This window comes from Syngnathus acus, chromosome 8, assembly GCF_901709675.1.
Source record: "Syngnathus acus chromosome 8, fSynAcu1.2, whole genome shotgun sequence".
Lineage (NCBI taxonomy): Eukaryota > Metazoa > Chordata > Actinopteri > Syngnathiformes > Syngnathidae > Syngnathus > Syngnathus acus.
In genome coordinates this window covers 2383346-2406715 of record NC_051093.1, presented here as the reverse complement: position 1 = coordinate 2406715, position 23370 = coordinate 2383346, and the positions used below count along the sequence as shown (strand labels likewise).

At 46.5% G+C, this 23370-nt stretch overlaps 4 protein-coding genes, 1 long non-coding RNA gene and 2 other non-coding genes across 10 annotated transcripts; 2 read left to right on the top strand and 5 right to left on the bottom strand.

The window, feature by feature from the left end:
- Window positions 1-1055: 1055 nt before the first annotated feature.
- rpl3 (ribosomal protein L3) lies at window positions 1056-5050 on the bottom strand. The gene is made up of 10 exons (XM_037256170.1): window positions 4955-5050; window positions 4352-4544; window positions 4006-4174; window positions 3278-3413; window positions 2754-2940; window positions 2040-2200; window positions 1873-1974; window positions 1696-1791; window positions 1427-1546; window positions 1056-1167 (listed from the first exon to the last, which is right to left on the bottom strand). The coding sequence occupies exons 1-10, from the start codon at window positions 4955-4957 to the stop codon at window positions 1123-1125; spliced, it is 1212 nt and encodes a 403-aa protein (XP_037112065.1). The 5' UTR covers window positions 4958-5050; the 3' UTR covers window positions 1056-1122.
- Window positions 1249-1380, bottom strand: LOC119126431. The gene has a single exon (XR_005098656.1). It is a non-coding gene; the product is annotated as a small nucleolar RNA SNORA54 (small nucleolar RNA).
- LOC119126432 lies at window positions 3013-3108 on the bottom strand. Its single transcript, XR_005098657.1, has one exon. It is a non-coding gene; the product is annotated as a small nucleolar RNA U83B (small nucleolar RNA).
- Window positions 5051-5223: 173 nt separating the features above from the next.
- On the bottom strand, window positions 5224-10615 carry slc25a39 (solute carrier family 25 member 39). 2 transcript variants are annotated; one of them, XM_037256173.1, is made up of 12 exons: window positions 10405-10614; window positions 8868-8981; window positions 8420-8479; window positions 8237-8287; window positions 7830-7939; window positions 7614-7681; window positions 7423-7547; window positions 6799-6972; window positions 6573-6682; window positions 6346-6427; window positions 6182-6262; window positions 5224-6106 (listed from the first exon to the last, which is right to left on the bottom strand). In XM_037256173.1, exons 2-12 carry the CDS (start codon window positions 8962-8964, stop codon window positions 5988-5990), a joined length of 1077 nt encoding a protein of 358 aa, XP_037112068.1. In that variant the 5' UTR covers window positions 8965-8981; window positions 10405-10614; the 3' UTR covers window positions 5224-5987. The 2 variants fall into 2 exon arrangements, with proteins under 2 accessions (XP_037112068.1, XP_037112069.1); XM_037256174.1 differs by lacking the exon at window positions 8237-8287 and having other exon boundaries at window positions 10405-10615.
- Window positions 10616-11248: 633 nt separating this feature from the next.
- Window positions 11249-14624, top strand: grna (granulin a). The gene is made up of 9 exons (XM_037256171.1): window positions 11249-11400; window positions 11514-11633; window positions 12101-12182; window positions 12263-12363; window positions 12427-12580; window positions 13055-13152; window positions 13236-13466; window positions 13748-14011; window positions 14344-14624. The coding sequence occupies exons 2-9, from the start codon at window positions 11514-11516 to the stop codon at window positions 14485-14487; spliced, it is 1194 nt and encodes a 397-aa protein (XP_037112066.1). The 5' UTR covers window positions 11249-11400; the 3' UTR covers window positions 14488-14624.
- A 2901-nt stretch (window positions 14625-17525) lies between these two features.
- rundc1 (RUN domain containing 1) lies at window positions 17526-21166 on the top strand. 3 transcript variants are annotated; one of them, XM_037256159.1, is made up of 6 exons: window positions 17526-18098; window positions 18585-18596; window positions 18991-19149; window positions 19404-19602; window positions 19675-19776; window positions 19859-21166. In XM_037256159.1, the coding sequence occupies exons 1-6, from the start codon at window positions 17706-17708 to the stop codon at window positions 20722-20724; spliced, it is 1731 nt and encodes a 576-aa protein (XP_037112054.1). In that variant the 5' UTR covers window positions 17526-17705; the 3' UTR covers window positions 20725-21166. The 3 variants fall into 3 exon arrangements, with proteins under 3 accessions (XP_037112054.1, XP_037112055.1, XP_037112056.1); XM_037256161.1 differs by lacking the exon at window positions 17526-18098 and adding an exon at window positions 18109-18468; XM_037256160.1 differs by lacking the exon at window positions 18585-18596 and having other exon boundaries at window positions 17528-18098.
- LOC119125577 lies at window positions 21053-21276 on the bottom strand. The gene is made up of 2 exons (XR_005098501.1): window positions 21196-21276; window positions 21053-21146 (listed from the first exon to the last, which is right to left on the bottom strand). It is a non-coding gene; the product is annotated as an uncharacterized LOC119125577 (long non-coding RNA).
- Between the last annotated feature and the right edge of the window lie 2094 nt (window positions 21277-23370).

The window sequence follows — 23370 nt, the reverse complement described above, 5'->3', positions numbered from 1 at the left end:
ACAGGTGGGTTGGTACCTTTTTGAGTTGGGCGACTCGCAAGGACGACCTCTTCCTTGCGTAGGGTAGGGATGTCTACAACGAAGCACACAAAGACATCAAAACATTTGTGCTTAGTGTGAAACTGCCCAATGACCTTTTGGTGACTTTGTTGGACATGTGGTTGAGGACCCATGAGAGCTTGTGGAGGGCGACGTCACCCCCACAGGACCATGTTCACATAAAATGCAGGCGGGTGGTGGTTATGCCGCATTTGTGTTTTTGCATATCATTGTGCAGGCTCGAACATTTAAACGTGCGTGTGTGTGTGCACGCGGGATGTTTATGCTGACCATCGAGCAGTTGCTGTCTGTTCTCTCACCCCAGGTTCTTGTCATCATTGGGTCAGCTGGAGTTGAACGACGAAAAGGTCAGTGGAGCACACTTTACACGTGCAGCACACACAAAGCCCTTTTTCTAGCATTCAAAAATTGGGGCGAGACTCCTCCAATCAGGTGAGACTTGACTAAGTCCCTTCATCAATAAGTGAATGAAAATGTTGACATTTTCCCAACATTACATCCAATACAGTAATACATCCAACGTGTGCTATGAAGCTGCTGGTGCATAGTACTGCCCACTGCTGGTGCAAAGTGTAAAAAAGGGTGAGTTAGTTGAGAAGTTTATGGTGTGTGTGTGTGTGTTTGTGTGCGTGTGTGAGAGGGGGGGAGGGCTTGTGGTATCTCACAGGAGGTTGCAGTGTCCACGCACAGGCTTGGAATACAGATGCCACAGTTCAGGCCTGCAAATATCTGCAGTGACTACGAGCAGTACAATGCACCACAATGACATTTGCATCTTTAGACACTATGCTCAGTTTTAAATTCTCTTAGTGACCAAATGTTTCGAGAATGCATTTTTTCTACATTTCATTTTCAACTTAAATCTTTCACCTATTTATATTTGTTCTTGTAACCTAAATTAGTTGTCTAGTTTTAAATGACCATTTAATCACTCCAAGTTGACTCTTTCAAGCTGGACACATTTTCCTAATCACCCTTTCAATCAATTCCACAAGTTAGTTTTTGAATACATCTGGTTTTATTATTAAATTCTGCAGACTTGAAAGACAGAGCTGGCAGACTTTAGGCTGTCTCCTCCTTGATGAGGCGATCCTTCTTGAGGGGTCCCTGCAGACAAGAGACAAACATGCTTGGTTGACATCAAGGAGGACAAGTTTGGAGTGAAGATTATGTCTACAATTTCAGTGGGTGTGTTTCCAGAAAGTGAACAGGGAGTGAGCATAGAGGGCCACAACTCCCCTGCCTAACTGGAGGTTAATTTAGCACTGTAATGGAGCCCGAGCTCAAACTGACAGCTGAACCAGGTAACGAACAGTGCAAGGGCAACAAACACATGAGTCAAGAAAAATATGAAACGACAACTGACCATGAAGGCCTTCTTCTCCTCCACCGTCTGGAAGCGGCCGTGACCAAACTTGGAGGTGGTGTCAATGAACTTCAGGTCGATCTTCTCCAAAGCGCGACGGCTTGTCTGGACCAGCAGAGACTACAAGAACAAATAAAACCACCTTAATGTTTGTAGATGTTTCCATCTTCACTAATCCCCCAAAGGTTAAATCCATTGGAGTGAAATTCCAGAATAAACTTCTACATGCGCATCAACTACATGTGTTAAGCAAGTGATGGCATTCTGACCTTGCGGAGGGTGAGAACTCTCTTCTTGGTTCCAACCACGCATCCTTTGATCATAACAAAGTCATTGGTGACTTCTCCATAGTGGACAAAACCACCCTGTTGGAAGGAGAGCAAGATTATGTTCACGAGACATTTCTGTGGACATGTACGTGAATTGCAAGGCGTGTCAGTGCTTACCAGAGGGTTGATGCTCTTGTTGGACAGGTCATAGTCAGTGGAGGCGTTGTTCTTCACCAGCTTGCCGTCCTTCTGGTGGTAGCCCTGACCGACCTTGTAGATCTTGACAACAACAGAACAGTCAGCGCAGATCGACACCGTAATGGTGCAGCTTGAGGCTGACGTACCTTCTTGTTGATCTCGGTACGATGGTGGTATCCCTTCTGACCGGCACGAGCCACAGAGAAGGCCACGCGAGCAGGATGCCAGGCACCAATGCATGCCACCTTGCGCAAACCACGATGGGTCTTGCGGGGCAGCTTCTTGGTGTGCCAGCGGCTGGTCACACCTGGATGCAGACAGAGGTAACGGTAGTTGAAAGAGCATCTAGCAACAAGCGAGAGGGGGCCATTTCGCAGACAATTGGAGCCTTACAGGAGGCATATCTTGGAAAATCTACTTTTCTTTGCTCTTATATTCACATTATATTCTATGAAGTCTTTCGGACAATCTTTATCTATCCTAAAAAAAAGATTTATGAAACACTCATCTTTGAACAAGCAGGACTTGAAAAATGAAATTTTGCTAGGCTATTCTTTGAGGTTCTGATGTTGGCGGATGATGCAATGAGTTGTGTGGACGGAACATTATGATCTCTCTACTTCGGCATCCTTGAGTTGTTTGGACTACGAAAGTCTCTCCGAGTAATAAAGATGGCGGGTTTGCGAAAATGTTTGTCAACACCCATTACCTTGTTTGGCTTGTCCCGCACCAACAGATGTGATTTAATAGATTTAAAAAAATACACAATATAAAATGGAGAACACTGAAAGGTGTAAAAGACAGCCTGCAAATAGATCATAAAAGTATCTCTGCAGCACCTGGAGGGATAGATTACACACCTTTGTATCCGTGTCCCTTGGTGACACCGATGACATCGATCATCTCGTCCTGGGCAAAGACATTAGCGATGGGCACAGCCTGCTCCAGCTTCTCGCGGGCCCAGTCCACCTTGTCTGCGATGGAGCCGCCGTTAAGCTGCACCTCCATCAGGTGAGACTTCTTCTGCTTCAGGGGCAGCAGACGCATCTGGCCACAAATAAAAAAGGAGGCTGATCAGCGAGGGCAGCCACCTGAGAGCGCAAGCAGCTGCTTGTGAGAGGCAGTCTCAGAAGGAAGGCAGTAGAAAATATCCTCACTGGAATCATCAGGCGCCATGCCTGACGCAGGAGTTCTATGGTCTCGTCACAGACTGCAGACGCTGGCTTACTTGCCAACACTTGTTCAAACGTGGCAGGTAACAATGTTTCTCACTCAAGTGGCCTTTTTTGATATAATCACAAGCTTGTTGGCAAGCAAGGCAGCGTCTCTAAAAAAAAAAAAATAGAAACAGGAGAGCCGTCATTCAGCCCATTTCCAAACTCACCTGCGTGTGAGCGATAATGCGAATGATCTGGCAGTACTTCTTCATGGAGGCAAAGTCCTTCTCCAGTTGCTTCTTGCCTTCCTCATCTTGCCACTTCTTGCTGTACTTGGTGAAGGCCTTCTTCTTGGACTTGTACCTGCCAGCGGGCACAACAAGGTTGGCGACTGGCCCTTCATAACCGCAGCGGGTCAGAGGAAGAACACAGCGCCGGACTGGTCGCCCTGATCGAGGAGTTAGGCGGAACCAGCCAAGTAGGGGATTTCGGCTCATGGCGCGGCTTCTAAGCAGAAGTTTCCACCAGCCAGAGGAGCCCGGAGCTCATCAGGGCGCGGGGCACCTGAGCGGAGCTGCCACCAGGGGGCACCGTAACTGTTAGAATCGCTCAGTGAAAACAGAAAAAAAATTGTCTCCACTGGGCTACTAACGTCTGCTTTGATATTCCACAGGCAGTGCTTCTCAAGTATTAAAGCAGGACCAAAAGTGAGTTGTACACCAGCAGTTGAAATTATTATTATTATTATTATAAGTTACAATTTGGGGGAAAGGCCATTTTGTTGGCTGGACGACAACTACTTGCATGAACACCATCTTAATTTTACACTAAAATATGCCATTGCAAATAAAATTCTGGCACAAAAAAAAAAAAACTATAAAAGTGTTTTGTACTGCTGACCAAACAATAGAAAGATTGAGAAGCACTGCTCTGAAGTCACACCGCCACATCTCACCAGTTTTTGTAAAAGCGCCTCTTGCACTCGTCACTCATGTGCTCGGCAAAGACGGTCTTGAAGGAGCGCAGTCCGCGGGGGGTGCTCACATAGCCCACCACGCCAACTACAATCATGGGAGGGGTCTCCACAATGGTGACCGCTTCTACCACTTCTTTCTTGTTCACCTCTGCAAAGAAATTGACGCAAGTTAAACACCACAAAATATAACTATTTAATCATTTCATCTAAACAATATGCTCAGTACTCGACAATCAGCAAGGGACTTTGAGCCCATTCTGTCCGCCCGTCGTTGGTTTCATCATAGACAAAAAGAAAATTCTATGTTAAATGATAGAGAACTCACTTGATCCTGGTCTGTCCACCTCACGGACGATGTGAGTCATGCCAGCCTTATAGCCCAGGAAGGCAGTCAAGTGGACGGGTTTACTCGGGTCGTCCTTGGGGAAGCTCTTGGCCTTACCCCGGTGACGGCGACTCCTCTTACGAGGTAAGAAGCCCAAGGACCCATGGCGCGGAGCCGAAAACTTGCGATGGGACTACGAGACAGCAGAGAGGATACCGTCACGTTATTTGTACAGTAAGCAAGAGCGGCTAAAAGGCTACCGGCGGACCACGATGTAAGCATGTGAGGATGTAACTACATTCAATTGACAACAGCAAAATATAGAAGTATTTTGCAGCTGTATTCATTAACAAACATGTGCTTGTTATAAACGTACAGCATGAAGTGAAGGCGGCCATTTTGGGCCACGATGATTTGCGTTTCGCATGAGTTTTTTCTTTACTAAGTTATAATTCTCGAAGGGCCAGGAAATTCATCCTAGCATAACAGTTCAAATGGAAAACGATTTGTTCTAAGCGCTGGAAAGAAACTAAAGGCTCGGATGGCAAAGATAGCGGACGGATTGCCCAGCCATGGTGAAGACAGTCAGAGTGGCTTACTCACCATCCTGAGTCCGATCCGATTGAAAGAGGCCCATCCTGGCGCTTACGGTCACTTATAAGGTGGCACAACTATCGCGAGACACGACGCGTCGTTGGCGTCACCAGTCCCGCCTTCGGCAGTGTGACGCGTCGTTGGCGTCACAAGTCCCGCCTTCGGCAGGGTATTTACATACAGCGGCCACGTCGAGTCGCTACGGAGGCTATTCCCGACAGAAGTCGGCCCTATCCCGTGAAAAAAGCCTAACAACAATGTGCGTAATTTCTCAAAAATAAAATGAAACTCAAAATACCATTTATTTAACTGAAAAAACAGAAACATTTCAACTTAAGGCAACAATTATATTTTATGATATAAATTCTTCATATCTTCTATGTAAATTCCCATTGATTTAACAGCCATCATTGGGACTTCATTATTTGAATGTTGTCGTTCAAGCTGTGAGGATGTGTCATGCTTGCGTCAGAATGTACAGCAAATTTCCATTTTCTTATTTGTTTGGATCCCATTTTGTCCTATGGCTTTGTTCCACATGTGAGGAAGGAAAAGTAGTAGACAGCTTACTGAGTTGAAGTGGCGCCGTTTACGTATGAGGGCATTCATATATAAGTGCTGTTCTGGGTCAATGCCGAAATTCAAAATGCAAGTCCCAAGTGTTTCTGTGAAGCCCTCACTGACTGACTGAAAGAATGAATGATTAATAACTGACTGACTGAATGAGCGTCCATGCATCTTCAGCAGCTTGATCATGCGTCTGTGCTCATGCAGTCCTCTCGTCATGGATTTCCCATGAGGCATTGTGACAGCAGCTTCTTGACCGTTATTAAAATGAATTGTGGATATTGTCGATTCGGTACATCAGCCTAACCCTTGTCCGAAAATGCAAAAATGGATCCTAATTAGCGGAATGTGGTTTGGAACTCACCCCGACATTGAACTCGATTAGGACATGCTAAAAACTTGAACTAAAGTTTGATCCTAAACCTGGTGAGGAAATTACAAAGGTAAAAAACAATTTGAGAGTTGCTCCGTCCCTTTATGACGGCAGGGGCTGTTGATCCCGGTTGACATTCTGAAAAAAGGCCTTCCCAAACTCGTAGGTGCTGATCATGACAGCGCAGGCTGGCGCCACTTTGATCACTCTGGGCAAGAAACCTGAAAACAAAGTGTCCATGTTTTTTTATTTCTTTTACACATTATATTATGTGTGAGCGAGACGACGATGTGTACCTGCAAAGAGCCCCCGATAGCCCACCTCGCTCCAGATGTCCCTCATGATGCGCCACGTCGACACCGTTTTATTGGACGGGGCTACGAGGACCAGCGAGAGGAATGAGACGACAGCAATGACGACTTTGTCGTTTCTTGTAAATTCCCAGCGGCGGTCTACGCACCTGCGAGTGTGTCCATCTCTCCTAGTTGGATCTGTCTGCGAGTCTTCACTACATCAAAGGGCAGCGTCAAGATGGCAGCGATCTGACGTTTGGGACAAGAGACACAGCAGTTGGATGTCATTGACAGCAGTGTTGTAGCAGCAGCCTTTCTTGTCTAACTGGGGCCCAAGTTGAACACAACTTTCTTTTCCAAACAGAAGGTGAGTTTGTGTGAGTTTGATACAAACCGTTCCCGAGGCGGCGCCGGCGGTGAAGCTGATGGTGAAGTTGGCCTGAGCGATTTGCGATCGTTGACACAGACGCGCTTTCATTAGCTCGTAGTTGAACCAGTAAATTGCTGCGCATCCACAAAGAGGAGAAATTGGACACAGCAGACACACAAACATGTCAAAACTACATTACAATGATATCAAACCACCGCTGAGTCGGAACAAACATGGTAGTGGTTCACACCAGAGAAGGGGACGTCTCTGAGAACAGTGGGCCCCCAGCCGCGCCACAGCGACATGAGGCCGCCCTGCGCTACAGAGCTGCGCATGCAAACGCAGAGCTCGCTGTACGTCAGGCGGCGGGACTGCATCTTGGTGCGGATCAACTCCAGAGGACTGATGACCGTCACGGCACCCACTGTAACACACACGGAGAGATTTAGGCCTCCGATGGAGAGGTGCCCCCACTCCCTACTTGTGTTGATCCAGCATAGATGCTATTCATTAGCCCGTCTATGGCTTTTTGGACTGTTTGTTAGCTAGAGATAATCAGGAGCAAAGCCACGTGGACGTTTTAAGAAAAGTCAGGTCGCTTCATCTCAAGGTACCACTGCACAACTGTCCTGAAGCAGTGATTATTTGCCAGGCCACAAGAGGGCGCTAGCCGACCAGGACACTTTGAGAAACAAGAGACTCAACTATAACTAAAAAAATTAAATTTATATGACAGACTTTTTCCGGTCGCGGCTACGTCCAATACATAACCCCCACTAACTAAACTAAAGACAAAATGGCTGCTTATGCTTCAAACACAACACTAAGTCACGCTGCATCTAATTTTTTTCCATGTGTGTTTTTGCAGGCTTACATCGGGCAAGACCCCCAGCCAGGAGTGGAATGTGTTCGCCGTGGAAACCCATGCGAACACGCAGGAAGTCCCGCAGCTGATCGTAGCAGGTGAAGTAGATGACGGTGGCGGGCACGGCCATGACGCTACAATCATACGCCTTTTAGACACGTTTGTGTTGTTTTGGCAAGACTGCGAGGCAAATTACTGACAGTGTGGGTGGGAGGCCGCTCCACAACGATTTGAGTCCTTCATGTCGGGAGATTTTCACAAAAGCATCCTGCCCCGCAAAGAAACAGGATGAGTTACTCACAAACGTTTTGCTTTCGGTTCTTTTGGGAACCGCTTTTGGGAAAGGCTGCAGCTTTTTTGCGCCGCCGGGGCTCAGCGGCCATTTGTCACCGTTTTCCTATCTGCCATGAACTCACCAGGGTTCCGCTGAAATGCGTTTGCGGTTTGTACCAGCTGGTGCAGTTGCTTCTGTTCTGACACACGTAGATGTGGTCCATCAAGCCGTTGCAATAGAGGAAGCATCTCCCTGGGCCAAAAGAGAGAGAAAAACAGAGCGTCATCACCTTTGACCTTGGAAGGACGTCTAGAAAAAAATAGCCTGAAGCTCAGCATTTGTTATGGAGCACTTTTCACAGGTCAGACGTGATTGTGACCAGAGCAACCACCGCACACACACTCACGTGCCAGCAACGGGGGGGGGGGTGAGGGGGGTTGTTTAAACACACACACGCACGCACGTGTTATGATGGGAGCAAGGCCGCACTGAGAAGAGTACAAATGTAGAGAGGTGTGTGCGTGCAGCGGGTGAGGGTCCGGTACTCACACTTGGAGGGGTGGGTGACAGCAGCCCAGGAAGCAGCATCGCGAGTTAAAGCTTAGGAAAGAAAGCAGAAGCAAAAGGAGCGTCTGGATGTTAAGAATTGCTCAAACGTCATCCACCTGGCCGGCAGCTTGTTATGTGAGCGTGACCACATCAACACCACAGAAGAAGTCGGGAAGTGGCTACCTTGATGGAGGGGGCTCTGCTGGGCCTGCAGCCTGATCTTCACCACATCCAGAGGCGTGACTGCAAACGGTTTTGAAAGAATGAGCAACGACCCTCCAACTGTCATCCGTCACCCAAATTCGGCCAGTGTTGCCTTGACTTACGAGTTTTGGTCATTCCAATACCAAGCTCGTGACGCAATTTACAATGTGAGATTCGGCTTGATCGATTCGTTAGATTTTGGGGGGGACCCATGCTCTATTACTTGGTGAAAAACTCTTATAATCACTGTTGTTGTGGTCAAAGCCTAAAAGTATTTGTTAGTAACTACAAAAAGATATAAACCGAAGTTTGGGGGCACTCGTAAGTCAAGGTACAAATCTCCAAGTTTCTCTCTCTCTCTCTCTCTCTCTCTCTCTCTCTCTCTCTCTCTCTCTCTCTCTCTCTCTCTCTCTCTCAAATCTCTCACCCAAAACGGACGTGAGGAGGGCTCCAGTGCCAGAGGCCAGCATCTGCTGCACTGGAGAGATGGCGGCCGACGCGCCACCGGTGGCCCGTTCCGCCATCGTGCCCACCTGTTGCCCTAAACACAGAACAGTGAACGCCACGGAGGCGTTTACTGACCCTCTCCGCCAGGCGCCGGCGTGACCGCGTGCCTCAACGCCTCCTAGTTGTGCGAGTGAAGCCGTGCAGTGGCTTGTGTTGGTTGTTTTGTTTTTTTAAATATTATCGTTACGTTAATAACGTCCCATCAAATATTGGCTTATTAGGCTAAAGACATGGTAGTTATGTTTCACGTTAATGCAAGAAAATGTGAGTCAGGCACACACAAAAGCGTGTTGCTAGGCGGAGTTGCTAATTGGGCCTCTGGCGATAGCTTATCAATGCGTTGCATAAGTCAAATATCGTTATGCAGCCACAGGCAGGCTTGCAAAGGACACACCACTTCAACTGGCGTCACATTAGAGCAGGCGAGTCGGGGGTTATTAATCAAATGTATCAATTATCCTAAATTCATTCATTTAGGTGCTACTCTTTCTTTGTTTTGGCAAAAGCAAGGGGGGTTAATCAAATTTACAAATTATCCTAAATGTATTCATTTATCTGCTACTCTATTTTTTTTTCTTTTTTGCAATAGCAAACATCTATTTTTGTAACAAATTTAGGACCCATAGTATGTCCTGCCAAGCCAAGATTGATTTTTCTTTGGTTGCGTTGACTCACAGATAAAACTAACGTGAAAAAATAGTATTAGAGGTAGCGAAAAACAGGAGGCCATGTTCCCAAGAAGATATTTCAAGATTTTGTTTTTGTCACTTACCCATATCATGTCTTTAAATGCTGATGCAACTTAATGCAAAAAGTAAACACTGTTTTCATTGATTCCATTATTCTTTGTTAACCAGACAAGCAAATGGGATAGCAGACCAAAAAAAGTAATATTTATTTCAATACCATATTGTCTAGCCTTTCTTCACACATGAATTACTGGTTGATCAGGCATCTGCTTTAGGGGGAACAAAGTACGAAGTAAATAAATACCTTTCTTGCAAAACGTTAATGTTATTGAAAAACGCAAAAGGCTCCCATTGGTAGAAGTCGAATGCATGGTCACTTTCACCCATTATGACACAATGCACCGCGTCTCATATTAAACTCCATGACAATACTGACGTCATTTAGATCACATTTAATTTTAAGGGGAAAAGTGTGGCATGAGATTACTTAGATGGAAGTCCAAAGAGAGCAACATAGGCGTTTTGATGAGGTTGCAAAGCGAACATTGTGTACTCTGCACTGTGGCTTGCTCATTATCACGTGAAACCTTAGGTTTCTTTTAAAAATGTTATTACAAGTAGGTAGGTGTTATTACATAATCTTACGATAAACACAGGCAACCGAATATTCTGAATGAACAGCATTTCGAGCTAGCATGTCACTCAGCAACTCTCATGCGTTGTAAGCTAGCCAGCTAGCCAGTTAGCATCCACGTTGTTTCTACTCACCTTTACTGTAAATTTAGGTTTATGTCACTTCGCCAAACACCTTCCCCCATGCTCCTGAAGATGTTTTCAGCAGTCCTGCACGACTATCGTTAACTGTCTTCGTCCATAGTGTTAAGACATTCAAACGTGTATTTGGCGAGGGGCGTTCATCAATGCAGTGAATGTCAGCTTCGCAGATATACAAAGTGTTGTGCGCGAGTAGTCGTTTTGCGTGAGGAGGAAGCGGGTCGGTCCATGTAATATACACGTCAGCGCTAAAATGGCCGCATTCTCCACGTTGCTCTGTCGCCTCCGAAAGGAGGAAGGACGCACTGCAAGTTGCAGCATGTAAACAAGTCAAGGTGAAGCTCATAGTCGAGACCAGAAAAACACATGTTGGAGCGTTGAAACCAGAACATTTGAAGCTACTGGAATTTCACTGACTGACCTATTGGAAGAGTTAGTCAAATATAACAATGTCACGCTACCAAATTGTTTAAAAATACTGAATAACAAAGACATGTAGTGCATGTGTACATTTTGTTTTACAGAGGAAACTACAGCACATTATTTATACGCCTTTTCACCTTTAATGTCGAAAGCATGTAGACATACAATGTACAAATAAAAGTCAAGTATAGCAGCGTTTGTTAAATAGAATTTTTCTATTAAATTTTCCAAAACAAGTGGTTTGGAAAATGGATGGATTGCAAATTTTTAAACAGTTTAAACACAATTATATTTGTATTTTTTATGAATTATGTTTCTATAAATAGTTTTGATTTATTCTTTTTTTAAATACACAATACCACACGCGAGCATGCCTCCCACTCAAAAATCTGTACAAAGCAGCCTGATACAGTTGAAGTGTCTGTTTCGCAACTAAAGAAAAAAGGAAACCACATGGGCATGCGCGATTACAGTTAATGGGCGTGTTTAAATCAGCACTTTGTACAGTCAGAAGCACTCTGACACTACGCCGCTTCACTCGCAAGTCATTTATAGTTCAACGTCAAGGTGAGAGCTGCATTCATTCACTTTTTTTCAAACCCCAGCCCTGAGCACTTGCCTGGAGTGAATATGATTTTATTGATATAAGTGATTACTGTGATTATGCAACACGATTTCAGATGCCGAGCCTGGCTGTGTTGTGCTGTGCCATGCTGCTTCTGCTTGAGGGTCCGCTTGGTGGGACGTGTCAAGAGGGTCACCGACCCACCGGCAGCTTTCAGTGCAGCCCCTCTGTCCAGGTGATAGCACATGTTACCAGTTACCACGCAAAGCAAAGCCCGCCCGAAGAGCACCGCAGTCAAAAGGAACCAAATGTGCTCAAAGGTTGAGTGTCACTTGTGTTAAATAACATGCAAAGTTTCTTCATATTGGAGTGAGGACATGCTGACATTAGGGGAAATGGAGACTGAAAGTTGAAGGTTGGAAATGTGAGCAAGGCTTCTGCTGCAAAGATAAAGTGAAATACACTTATGGTAGTGGTTGAAAGTTTCAGTCGTTGAAATGTTATGTTTGAAACATTTCTCACATTTGTCAAAGAAAAGTTCAATTTAGCATGAAACTGCTCAGTCCTGATCATATACAGTAAGATGATGAATTATGATACATTCAATACAGTTAAATTGTATAAGCGTGGAATTACTCAAATCTAAATGCAGTATAGTCCCATTTTGATCAAGGATCTGAGTGAACCGGATTCTTCCTACAGGAACTGGCCTGCGCTGATGGGAAGCGTTGTTGTCGGGAGGGTCACCGCTGCAGTGCCGACAGCCTGTGGTGCTTCAAACCGGGTTCTTTTTTATTCCTCCTCTTGACTTTTAACACACTTTTGCTGAAAGTTTACTTCATCTTGATGTTGTTTCTTGCACAGAGTCGGTGGTGCTGTGCAGCGACAAGGCTTCCGAGTGCCCCAACGGCAGCACTTGTTGCGAGACCCCGCAAGGCACTTGGGGATGCTGCCCCCTGTCAAAGGTACAAAAAGGTGAAGGGGGGGGTTGTCCGTGTCCTAAGTGTGCGTTCATGGTGTCCAAACAGGCCGTGTGCTGTGAAGACAAAGTGCACTGTTGCCCGGCGGGCAGCTTGTGTGACGTGCAACGCTCCGTCTGCGTCTCCCCTGAGGACGGCGAGGACACGCCGATGTGGGACAAGCTTCCTGCCAGGAGGAGAGCCAACTGGGAGAACCGGCAAGGTCAGTAACCCCTTCACACACACCCCGAGGGGACTTCCGCATTCAGAAGAGCAATTGTGTCAGCGTGGAGGAACCGTTGACAATGCTCGCGTGTGATTAAAAGCTGAGAGGGGAAGTGTGGTGATGAGACGTTGAAGTGATAGCATCGCGCACGGTCTGCCAAGTGTTGTTGTCGCGTAAAGATTAGGGAGTTTAATTGAAAGTCGAGGCATTTTTTGTGCTTTGACCCGCAAAAAGCTCTGAAACCTCTGAAGATCCTCTGTGGTGAATATGAAATGTTTGTTGATTCGGTGCGTATTCTAACGCAGTGAACCACATCCAGACTTAATGTCAAAACAAAAAGATGCGTCCCATTGAGGCGGGTGTGTTGAAGCATGTTGCCACACATTGCTTGTTGTCATTCTGGTCTTACGGGTCATAGTTTTTTTTTGGTGAACGTGTTTTTCAATTCAATCCTTTGTGCTCTTTTTGCAGCCAATATCGTCCTCTGTGACGACAAAGTCCACTGCAGAGATGGCACCACTTGTTGTAAAAACACACAAGGTCAATGGTCCTGCTGTCCTCTACCAGAGGTAACATGGTGTCTGCAAATTGAATTTTTTTTAACTGTTGCATGTTGACTTTATTTTCTCGGCTTTGTGGATTCTCTTCCCAGGCGGTTTGCTGCAGTGATTACCTCCACTGCTGCCCTAAAGGTCACAGGTGCAACATAGCCGCTCAGACGTGCGATCTGGAATGGCGCTCGGTGCCCTGGTTGGAGAAAGAGCCCGCCACGCCCAGGCAGCAGGAAATGGAAGTGAAATGCGACGCCACACACACTTGCGCTGAGAGCTCCACCTGCTGCAAGACCCAAACTGGAGCATGGGGATGCTGCCCTCTCCCTCAGGTGAATAATTGACAGTACACATCTCTTACTTGTGCTTGACTCGAGTCACGTTTTAACCAAATGTCCAGTTTGTTTAAAAGTTTATTCTGGCAACCAATCACTACATTGTTTCTCTCTTCCACCACCATTTAGGTACCCCCTCAAACAACAAATATATATAAACCAACTAAGTGACCCACCAGCTATCAGCAATAACAAAGCAATGAGGAACTAAGCATTGCTGCTTGTGAAAGCAGAAGCGAGAGTTACGTTCAACTTCAGTTTCACTACCTCTATGACAGGCCGTGTGCTGTCCCGACGGCCACCACTGCTGTCCCACTGACTACACGTGCGACGAGATGCGCAGCAAATGCGTCAAAGGGAACGTGGCGCTCCCGTGGTACCCTCAACTTCCGGCAAGCATCCCTTCTATGGTCCCGCTCCGGACCCTCGTCACCGCCGTAAAGCTGGGATTTGTAATGTGCGACGATGGGAGCCTGTGCAACGACGGGCAGACCTGCTGCAAGATTTCGCCCACGGAATGGGGATGCTGCCCTTTTGCTAATGTACGGTCCTTAGCTTTCCAGAACCGTGGGTGGGGTTAAAATATAATACATTTTAGTCTACATATGATTCAACGTATTTTATTTTAAAATACATTGCATTAAAAGACTACAGCTTAAATATTAGTACATTAAATAATTGGTGAATATAAATAATATATAATAATTAATGTGAATATAATCATATAAAAAAGGAGTAAAATGCATATTTCTACCTGTAAATCAACTAATGGTTGATTATAAGTACAAATAATATTAAAATATGATAACCAGCCCTGGTTGAAGCTTTCATGAGAGCAAATTTGGAAATCCTTTCTCTTTTTCCTCACATGCAGGCGGTGTGTTGCAGTGACATGAAGCACTGCTGTCGGGCCGGCTACAGGTGCACGGCTGGAGGCCAGTGCATCTTGAACGGCGACCTTCCCTGGCTCATGTTGCCCTCTAACACCAACAAAAAGCAACAGTTTGATGAGGTGTGAAACGCTGCCCTTTTGTTTCCTTCTGTACTACATAAAACATACCAATGTGAAAATCCTGTTCACTGATATATTGTGGTAGATGTTCTAATTGTAGTCTCAACAATACATTAAAGATTTAACGTGATTGGAAGCTCAAACTGGCCTACTGTTTGAATTGGCTTTAAATGTGTTACGAACAAACAATTCATCGGAATCAAGCATCTTTGTTGATGACACTGTCCACTTTTGAGGTCGGAAATGCAATAATCCGAGTGGGGTTGTTCTCATTTCCCACGTTCCGAGGACGCAGCATTAGTGTTGGCTCGTGAGTGAACGATTCGTTCAAAAAGAACGAATCGTTTCAGTGAACGAGAGTGAACGAATCACTTCCTAAAGTGATTTGTTCTTTTTTTCCTTTCATATATAACAGGGGTGGCCAACCAGTCAGAGACTAAGAGCCACATTTTTTACTGTGTCATAGCAAAGAGCCACATCATACACATGAGCACACATGAACACCCCCCCCACACACACGCGCACACAAACACGCACGCGCACGCACGCGCACACACACGCACGCGCACACACACACACACACCCCTCTGCTCAGCCAAATTTATTGTGTGACATTATTATGTCACGCACCAACATGATAATGACAAATTGACTCCTACAGTACTAAAACCACAGACCAAAGACCACATTTTCAACAATGAGCATTGTGTGCATTGTCTCACACAGACAAACTCTCAGTTCAACAAATTCCACAAACAAAAACATAATAAGTTTTTTCACTTACTATGTGTGGCGGGACAGACCATTCGTTTGAGTTCGTCGTTTTCAGGAGACAAGATTTCAATAACGTCACTGAGGCATATTTTAACGAACTCCACTTCATTGTATGGCTTTTTAGCCCGTGCAATGTTCCAAGCCAGTTGAAACAATGCAAGTGTGACAGTCTCTGAGTGCTTCGTAATTTTTTAGAAAAACTGTACCTATTTTTCTGCCTGACTTTTCAAAGTCTCCAAACTTGTGCTTGCGAAATTCAGTCCCTTTTGCAAAGTCCTTATCGATATTGGCATGAAGTGAGCTGAAGTGGCGCTGACCATTTGAAGCTTTTAAATGCGCCAATGACGTCCGACATATCAGGCAGAATGGCTTGCCATAGCGTTCAACAAAAAACAACTTTAACTCTGTTAAAAACATCCTGTGTTCATCGTCATATATTCGTTTAGCTGTGCATTTTTTCCTTGCCATTTTGGCAAGCGTCTTGTCAGCTTTTCTGGACCTAATGGGCCCCCGTAGTCACAGTCGCCATTCATAAAAAAAGCGGGCAAAACCAATCGCTCTGTTTGTCCCTCCTCCTTTGCGGGATTTCACCTCACGCGCATGCGCGTTTGACCAAAATACCATATTGAACTCAAGCGAAGCAAATACGCACGAAAAATAAACACAAATATTGATATGAACGTAAAAGAGCCGCATGAAACTAGCCAAAGAGCCGCATGCGGCTCGCGAGCCGCGGGTTGGCCACCGCTGATATATAACTTCAACCAGTAAATGTCAGTAATGCCCATTGAAGCTGGTGCTACCTCGCCGTAAAACAAAACGAAGAAGAAAATCAGCCAATCAGCAGTGCCAGCGAGCGTTAGATGGAGGAGGAACTTTACGAGTCAGTGACGTAACTTCCCGTTCACGAACGAGTCGTGAATTGCATTTCCCGTTCACCAACGAACAAATCTGTGAGTGAACGAGTCACTCAGTGAGTGAATCACTCAGTGAGTGAATCACTCACTGAGTGAATCACTCACTGAGTGATTCGCATTTCCTGTTCATCGCGAGAACGGATCAGTGAGGGAACGAATCCTGGCTTTCCCGTTCGCGAACAAGTCAATGAGTGAAATGCCTTCTTGTGCATCAACGGATCAGCCCGTGAATATGTTGTGTCTCCTGGCGTGAACTATGGAAGCCAGAATGTAGATTTACGATTTACTTATAGTAGGTTTTAAATAACGTGTTTGCATATATATGCCTAAATGTTGTTATCCAATATATCGACTGCAGTTCCACATTAGATTGCTGGTTTGAAATGTACTTTTATTATTATTATTATTATTATTATTATTAGAAACATTTATGTTATAACTTGTCTGGTGTTTTATTCCTTGTTTTTATATTCGCCATTCAAAACATAAAAATCAGACATTTGGTTAACTGCTTTATATGACAATATGTATGTGTTTTACGTTGTTATATGAGTTGGTGTCCCCAAAATTAACAAATGTCGGCATAACGTTTTTTTTCCAACCTTTTATTCAAACACAAACATAAACACATTCGGTATAATAACACCATCAACTACTAGCCAATAAATACAAAATTAAAATATCAATGTCGGCATAACGTGTGTCGGCTGGCAATAGCATAGCAGCAATGCTGTCTGTCACTCACTCACTCACTCACTCACTCACTCACTCACTCACTCACTCACTCACTCACTCACTCACTCACTCACTCACTCACTCACTCGTGAAGACCAATCAGCAGCGCCAGCGAGTGTTAGATGGAGGAGGGACTTTACGAGTCAGTGACGTAACTTCCCGTTCATGAACGAGTCGTGAATTTATTATTATTATTATTTTTAATAAACATTTATGTTAAAACTTATCTAGTTTTTTATTCCTTGTTTTTATACTCGCCTATTAAAACATAAAAATCAGACATTTGGTTAACAGCTTTATATGACAATATGTATATGTGTTTTACGTTGTTATATGAGTTGGTGCGCCCCAAAATAACAAATGTCGGCATAACGGGGTTTTTTCAGCTTTTTATTAAAACACAAACACATTCGGTATAATAACACCATCAATTACAAGCCAGGGGTTAGGGGGGATTCATTGAACGATTCGTTTGAACGAATCTTTTGAGTGAACTGATTCTAAAGATTCAGTTCACCTAAAAGAACTGGAATGCACATCACTACGCAGCATAAACCGCTAGATTTCCGGGTATTCTGTGATTGGGTAAAACGCTTTTGCTGTGACGTAGGTTATTTGTTACTTTCGGATAACCTGTGATTGGCCGACGCGTCTCACACTGACGTATGAGTCAGTCTGCATCAAAATGGCGATACACCTGTCTCCATAACGGTGATCGGCTCTATTTTTTCGCGATTTAGTTCATTATCACGTTCTAAACCGAGAGAGAATTATTATTAGAGGGCGCCTCCGTTCACTATGTCTACGGAGGAGCTTTCAGCCTCGGATAGCGAGGCCGCGCTGGCCGGCGCCGGCGAGCGCTGGGCGCCGGTGGGCGCGGTGGCCAACCCCGAAGAGGAGCGCGCGAGTGGCGGTCAGCCTCGGCGGACAACCTCGGTCGGCGGAGGCGACGTCGACGACGAAATGGCAGGGCGGCTGAGGAAGCTGGAGGAGGAGCAGGAGTTACTCAATTCGTCGCTGCTCGCGCTCACGTCGCACTTTGCCCAGGTGCAGTTCCGACTCAAGCAGATCGTCCACGCGCAGAGCGACGAGAAGGAAAAGATGCTCACTGAGTTGGAGGAGTTCGCCTTCCGGGGATGCCCACATGTGCTCGGCTGCGGGCCCCGGGACCCCCAGCACCTCCACAACACGGTGAGAGGGGAAAAACGCAACATTTCATTTGTTGTCATGCGAGACTTTAGCTTCTTGTGTTTACTTTCTTCGGCTTTAGACACGCCTTTAAGTCATGTACTACAATTAATTTATACATACAAAGCATGTTCGATTTCGTCTCCTAAGATAAACCAATGCTGGCAATGCAATCAAAAAACAGATAAATGAATAAATGAGACTTTTGAGCGAAGGGCGTCCATGTCAGCATGACGTCACATGGCAATAAATAACGTCAGACCTAAGCGGCTTTCTGCGTCGCATGCCTTCTTTTTCTCTTCTTCTATCACTGTATCTCATCTTGTGGTTTTCAGTCTTTCCTTGCCTGAGAGCACCATCAGGCAGTCTGAATGTCAGTAAAAGAAAATATGCAGATGGCTTTCTTATTTGATGAAGGCTGTTGTGTACTCAGCCAGTGTTTACTTCCCGTTCTTCATGTCTTTGCTACCTTCACACATGCTTCACCAGCAGGAGGACCTGGTGAGTTGTACTACACGTTTGTCTCCATTTTCATTTGAAATTCCCCGTCATTCATTTTTGTATATTTTTTTATGTACAAATACACTCAAAATATTTTCACGCTTGCAACAAGGTTGTTGTTGCTTTTTTTTTAAATCTCCCTTTACAAAGGTAGTAATGCTCACTTTTGACTCTGAAGTATTAATTTATTAAGCATGGTGCCAGAAGTAACTGCACTGCATCGAGCTGTTCCCATAGGAACCTTAACTTGACCAGGGGGCAGTATACTACCAATAAATAGACCCACACAAAGAAGAGTTTCACACCTGACTGATCTGCCTGTGACTGTTGTCATTGTCTGTCTACATGCGCTGCGGCACTATTTGTGTTTAAATGCCTGTGGTTTGCGTTCCAGAGCGAACGAGAGAAGCGAGAGCGTCTGGAAGCTCAGCGGGAGAAGCAAAAAGATCTCATCGTCCAGCTCAAGACGCAGCTGGATGACCTGGAGCGTTTTGCCTACCAGGAGGGCAGCTACGACTCGCTACCGCAGTCGGTTGTCATGGAGCGGCAGAAGGTAAGAACGCCGATGGCCACTTGCGCTTCCGACACTCTGATGAAGGCGGAAGTACAAGCCGAAACATGTCAGGTAATGCAACCTAAAATATTTAGTTTGAGATAAAAGAACCAGTGAATTGGAGCTGAAGTATTTTAGTATCGAAATGGTAACCTCAGACGAGGCAAAATTGCGATCATCGAACCTGCGTTCACCAATCAAAATGTACACTATTACTCTCCTAATTGTTTGTAACCCGCCGCCACGATGGTTAGGTTATCATCGACGAGCTGATCGAGAAATTGGACGTCAACCTGAATGAGGACATCGGCAACCTGTCGCCCGAGGAGCTGCGGCGGAGAGTGGACACTGCCATCGCGCAGATCGTCAACCCAGCGCGGGTGAAGGAGCAGCTGGTGGAGCAGCTCAAGACGCAGATTAGAGACCTGGAGATGTTCATCAACTTCATTCAGGGTAAGCAGCAGCCTCGCATTCCGCACAACATTGTGGACCTTTGAGGGACTAAACGCGTTGCTCTCCTCCCAGATGAGGTGGGCAACCCTCTACTGGGCGGCGACGACGACACATGCGGTCAGCAGCCTCTAGCCGCCTCGGCCAAGGCCAGAACCCCCAGAGGCAAGAGGACTGGTGAGTGTGACTGGTACTGCAGGCTTTTCTGGTTCTGTTATTTTCCATTAACGGATTGATATTGGCCGCTTGTCTTCACCAGCGGACCCGGAGCAGGCACGGAGGATGCGTGAGACGGGCCTGCAGCTGATCCAGAAGGCTCTGGCAGTGCTGCAGATCTTCGCCGTCAGCCAGTTTGGCTGCTCCGCCGGCCAGGCTCCGTCGGGCGTGTGGCCGCAGGACTCTGCGCAGCGTGACTACGGTCCTCTGCTCCGCCGTCTGGAGGCAGCTGTGGACAAGGTCCGTGTGCTGGGCTCACGCCACCAGCCCGGCACAGACCACGTGGTCAACTACACCGGGAACTCCGCTCTGGGACCACGCGACGAGCTGACCACGTGCGTACGCAAGGACCTGGCGTTGGTTCTCAAAGACTTGCTGGCTCACGGTCTGGTGTCGCCGTCGCAGACCGTCAGCCTGGTCCTGGCGCCCATCTCCTGCTTTCTGCCCCACCGGACTGCCGGCCCCCAAACCATACACCCCTGGGAGCTCTTTGTCAAGTACTACCACACCAAAAACGGCAAGGCCTTCGCAGAGTCGCCTGCCCGCCAGCTCTCGCAGTCCTTCAGCCTGCCGGTAGGGGGTGGTCCGGTGACCGTCACCCCCAAACAGTCCCTGCTGTGGGCCATCCACACGGTTCTGAAGGAGCACGGGCGCTACAAGCGAGGCCCCGACACGGAGTTCAAGGCACTGGTGTGCATGGCGCTCAACGAGCAGCGGCTGGTGTCGTGGCTCAACCTGCTGTGCAAGGCGGGCACGCTGGTGCACCCGCACTACCTGGCCTGGAGCTACATGGCGCAGACCGGCTTCGAGGGCGCCCTGCGCATCCTGGGCCGCATCAGCCACCTCAAGTTTGACCTGCCCGTCGACCTGGCCGTGCGGCAGCTCAAGAACATCAAGGATGCTTTCTGAGCACACCCGACCGACGCTATCAATGGAGAAGGCCAAATCACAATTCAAACAATTATAAAGTATTATGTGATTAAAATGAGGGATTAAAATGAGGGATCTTAGGTTCTGTACATACATTAACTCGTTTTGAAACTTATCTCTAATTGAGTCAGTCAATCTTTCCTGTCTGAAAATCAAACGCGGCCCTCGAGCACCCACCCCGTGACAGCTTTCTGATTATCCTCAACATTCTGCTACTGACAAAGTACAAAAGTATCTCGACCCTCATGGCTGACAATCCACAAATGAGGAGGCACTTGCACAGTGACTGACTTTGCTGCTTTTCTTGTTTCATTGAAAAAGAATTGATGTGACATGACTGTAGGTATACCATATTGGTTGTGTCAAGGCTATCTTCTCCTTGAATGTAAACACCGTCGTTGCTATTAAAGTGCTACCTACACACGTGTCTATGTTTTAAAGTCTACACACGTGTCTATGTTTTAAAGTGCTAACAAGGACACCAGCAACAAGTCAGACCAGAAAAGTAGAAAATGTTGTTTTATATTATTGTTATTGTATATTCTATATTGTTACTTATGCATCGAGATACATTTAGATGAACAAAGAGAATACATTCCGATTTTTTCAACATACTAAAATAGTAAAGAGAATGACATTTTTGCGTTTACAAAGGAAACATGACGTTGCAGGGGGGAAAATAATGAAAGTATAAGTGGGTTTGTATAAGAAGTATAAGACAGGTACCGGATGGCCTAGCGGAACGCGGCTTCGGCGGTTGCTGAGGCAAAAACCCGGGCGTGGGAGGAGTTTGGCGAGGCCATGGAGAATGACTTCCGGACGGCTTCGAGGAAATTCTGGTCCACCATCCGGCGTCTCAGGAGGGGGAAGCAGTGCAACGTCAACACTGTTTACAGTGGAGATGGCGTGCTGCTGACCTCGACTCGGGACGTCGTGTGTCGGTGGGGAGAATACTTCGAAGACCTCCTCAATTCCACCTACACGCCTTCCATTGCGGAAGCAGGGCCTGGGGACTCTGAGGCGGACTCTCCAATCTCTGGGGTCGAAGTCACTGAGGTAGTTAAAAAACTCCTCGGTGGCAAGGCCCCGGGGGTGGATGAGATCCGCCCGGATTTCTTAAGGGCTCTGGATGTTGTGGGGCTGTCATGGCTGACACGTCTCTACAACATCGCGTGGACATCGGGGACAGTGCCTCTGGATTGGCAGACTGGGGTGGTGGTTGCCCTCTTTAAGAAGGGGGACCGGAGGGTGTGTTCCAATTACAGGGGAATTACACTCCTCAGCCTCCCTGGTAAGGTCTATTCAGGGGTGCTGGAGAGGAGGGTCCGTCGGGAGGTTGAACCTCGGATTCAGGAGGAACAGTGTGGCTTTCGTCCTGGCCGTGGAACAGTGGACCAGCTCTTCACCCTCAGCAGGATCCTCGAGGGTGCATGGGAGTTCGCCCAACCAGTCCACATGTGTTTTGTGGACTTGGAGAAGGCGTTCGACCGTGTCCCTCGGGAGGTTCTGTGGGGGGTGCTTCGGGAGTACGGGGTACCGAGCCAACTGATAAGGGCGGTTCGGTCCCTGTATCACCGATGCCAGAGTTTGGTCCACATTTCCGGCAGTAAGTCGGATTCGTTCCCAGTGAGGGTTGGACTCCGCCAAGGCTGCCCTTTGTCACCGATTCTGTTCATAATTTTTATGGACAGAATTTCTAGGCGCAGCCGAGGCGTTGAGGGTGTCCGGTTTGGGGACCTCAGCATCGCGTCTCTGCTTTTGGCAGACGACGTGGTGCTGTTGGCTTCTTCAGGCCGTGATCTCCAGCTCTCACTGGAGCGGTTCGCAGCCGAGTGTGAAGCGGTCGGGATGAGGGTCAGCACTTCCAAATCCGAGTCCATGGTCCTCGATCGGAAAAGGGTGGAATGCCCTCTCCGGATCGGGGATGAGATCCTGCCCCAAGTGGAGGAGTTTAAGTATCTTGGGGTCTTGTTCACGAGTGAGGGGAGGATGGATCGCGAGATCGACAGGCGGATTGGTGCAGCGTCGGCAGTAATGCGGACTCTGTACCGGTCAGTCAGCTGTTTTTATATTAACAAAATTAAAAATAGATGCACAAAAGGCCAATATTAGAATGGCCCCAGTTTTGGAGGTGGGGGAAAGAGGTCTCTCATTTTCTTGACTACTTTTAAGCAGTTTTGCATTTGACCAGAGTGTCACTGCTGGTAGATGAAGCAATTCCTGGCCCCTACAGAGGTTGCACAGGCAGCACATTGGGACCATTTCTCTGACAAAACCATTAAGAACAGATACAAGTTGTTGCAAAATCAGGGAAAATAAAAAATAAAAATCAGAAAAAAACTTTTTTCAGACAGTGTTTTACATGTATGGGGAATTTGCTTTGATAACGTGCTACACATAGACAAACAAAGATGATATAAATAAATTTGGAAATATATAGTGTGTAAAAAAAACAAATGCAAGCTGTATAAGAATAGTATCTGCCTTGGTGTGTCAATGTATGAATTTGCATATTCACTAATAGGTTAATCTAGTGCAATTTCTTTTCTCTCTTTTGAGGTAGATGTGTCATGTACATTACCCCTATTTAAAAATAGATGTAAACAAACATCTCACATATAATCA

Excerpts from the sequence above, each read along its gene's own strand:
- rpl3 (XM_037256170.1), bottom strand. Across the intron at positions 3,414-4,005 it reads AGGCGCTTTTACAAAAACTG|GTACAAGTCCAAGAAGAAGG; the intron begins GTGAGATGTGGC and ends GCCCGCTGGCAG. Across the intron at positions 1,168-1,426 it reads AGGAGAAGAAGGCCTTCATG|GGACCCCTCAAGAAGGATCG; the intron begins GTCAGTTGTCGT and ends TCTTGTCTGCAG.
- slc25a39 (XM_037256173.1), bottom strand. The coding sequence starts at position 8,964 with ATGGCGGAACGGGCCACCGGTGGCGCGTCGGCCGCCATCTCTCCAGTG. Across the intron at positions 6,428-6,572 it reads CCGGCGCCGCCTCGGGAACG|ATCGCTGCCATCTTGACGCT; the intron begins GTTTGTATCAAA and ends CCCAAACGTCAG. Across the intron at positions 6,263-6,345 it reads AGAGATGGACACACTCGCAG|CCCCGTCCAATAAAACGGTG; the intron begins GTGCGTAGACCG and ends TGGTCCTCGTAG.
- grna (XM_037256171.1), top strand. The coding sequence starts at position 11,514 with ATGCCGAGCCTGGCTGTGTTGTGCTGTGCCATGCTGCTTCTGCTTGAG. Across the intron at positions 12,183-12,262 it reads CCTGTGGTGCTTCAAACCGG|AGTCGGTGGTGCTGTGCAGC; the intron begins GTTCTTTTTTAT and ends TTTCTTGCACAG. Across the intron at positions 14,012-14,343 it reads GATGCTGCCCTTTTGCTAAT|GCGGTGTGTTGCAGTGACAT; the intron begins GTACGGTCCTTA and ends CCTCACATGCAG.
- rundc1 (XM_037256159.1), top strand. The coding sequence starts at position 17,706 with ATGTCTACGGAGGAGCTTTCAGCCTCGGATAGCGAGGCCGCGCTGGCC. Across the intron at positions 19,150-19,403 it reads TTGTCATGGAGCGGCAGAAG|GTTATCATCGACGAGCTGAT; the intron begins GTAAGAACGCCG and ends CACGATGGTTAG. Across the intron at positions 19,777-19,858 it reads CCCCAGAGGCAAGAGGACTG|CGGACCCGGAGCAGGCACGG; the intron begins GTGAGTGTGACT and ends TGTCTTCACCAG.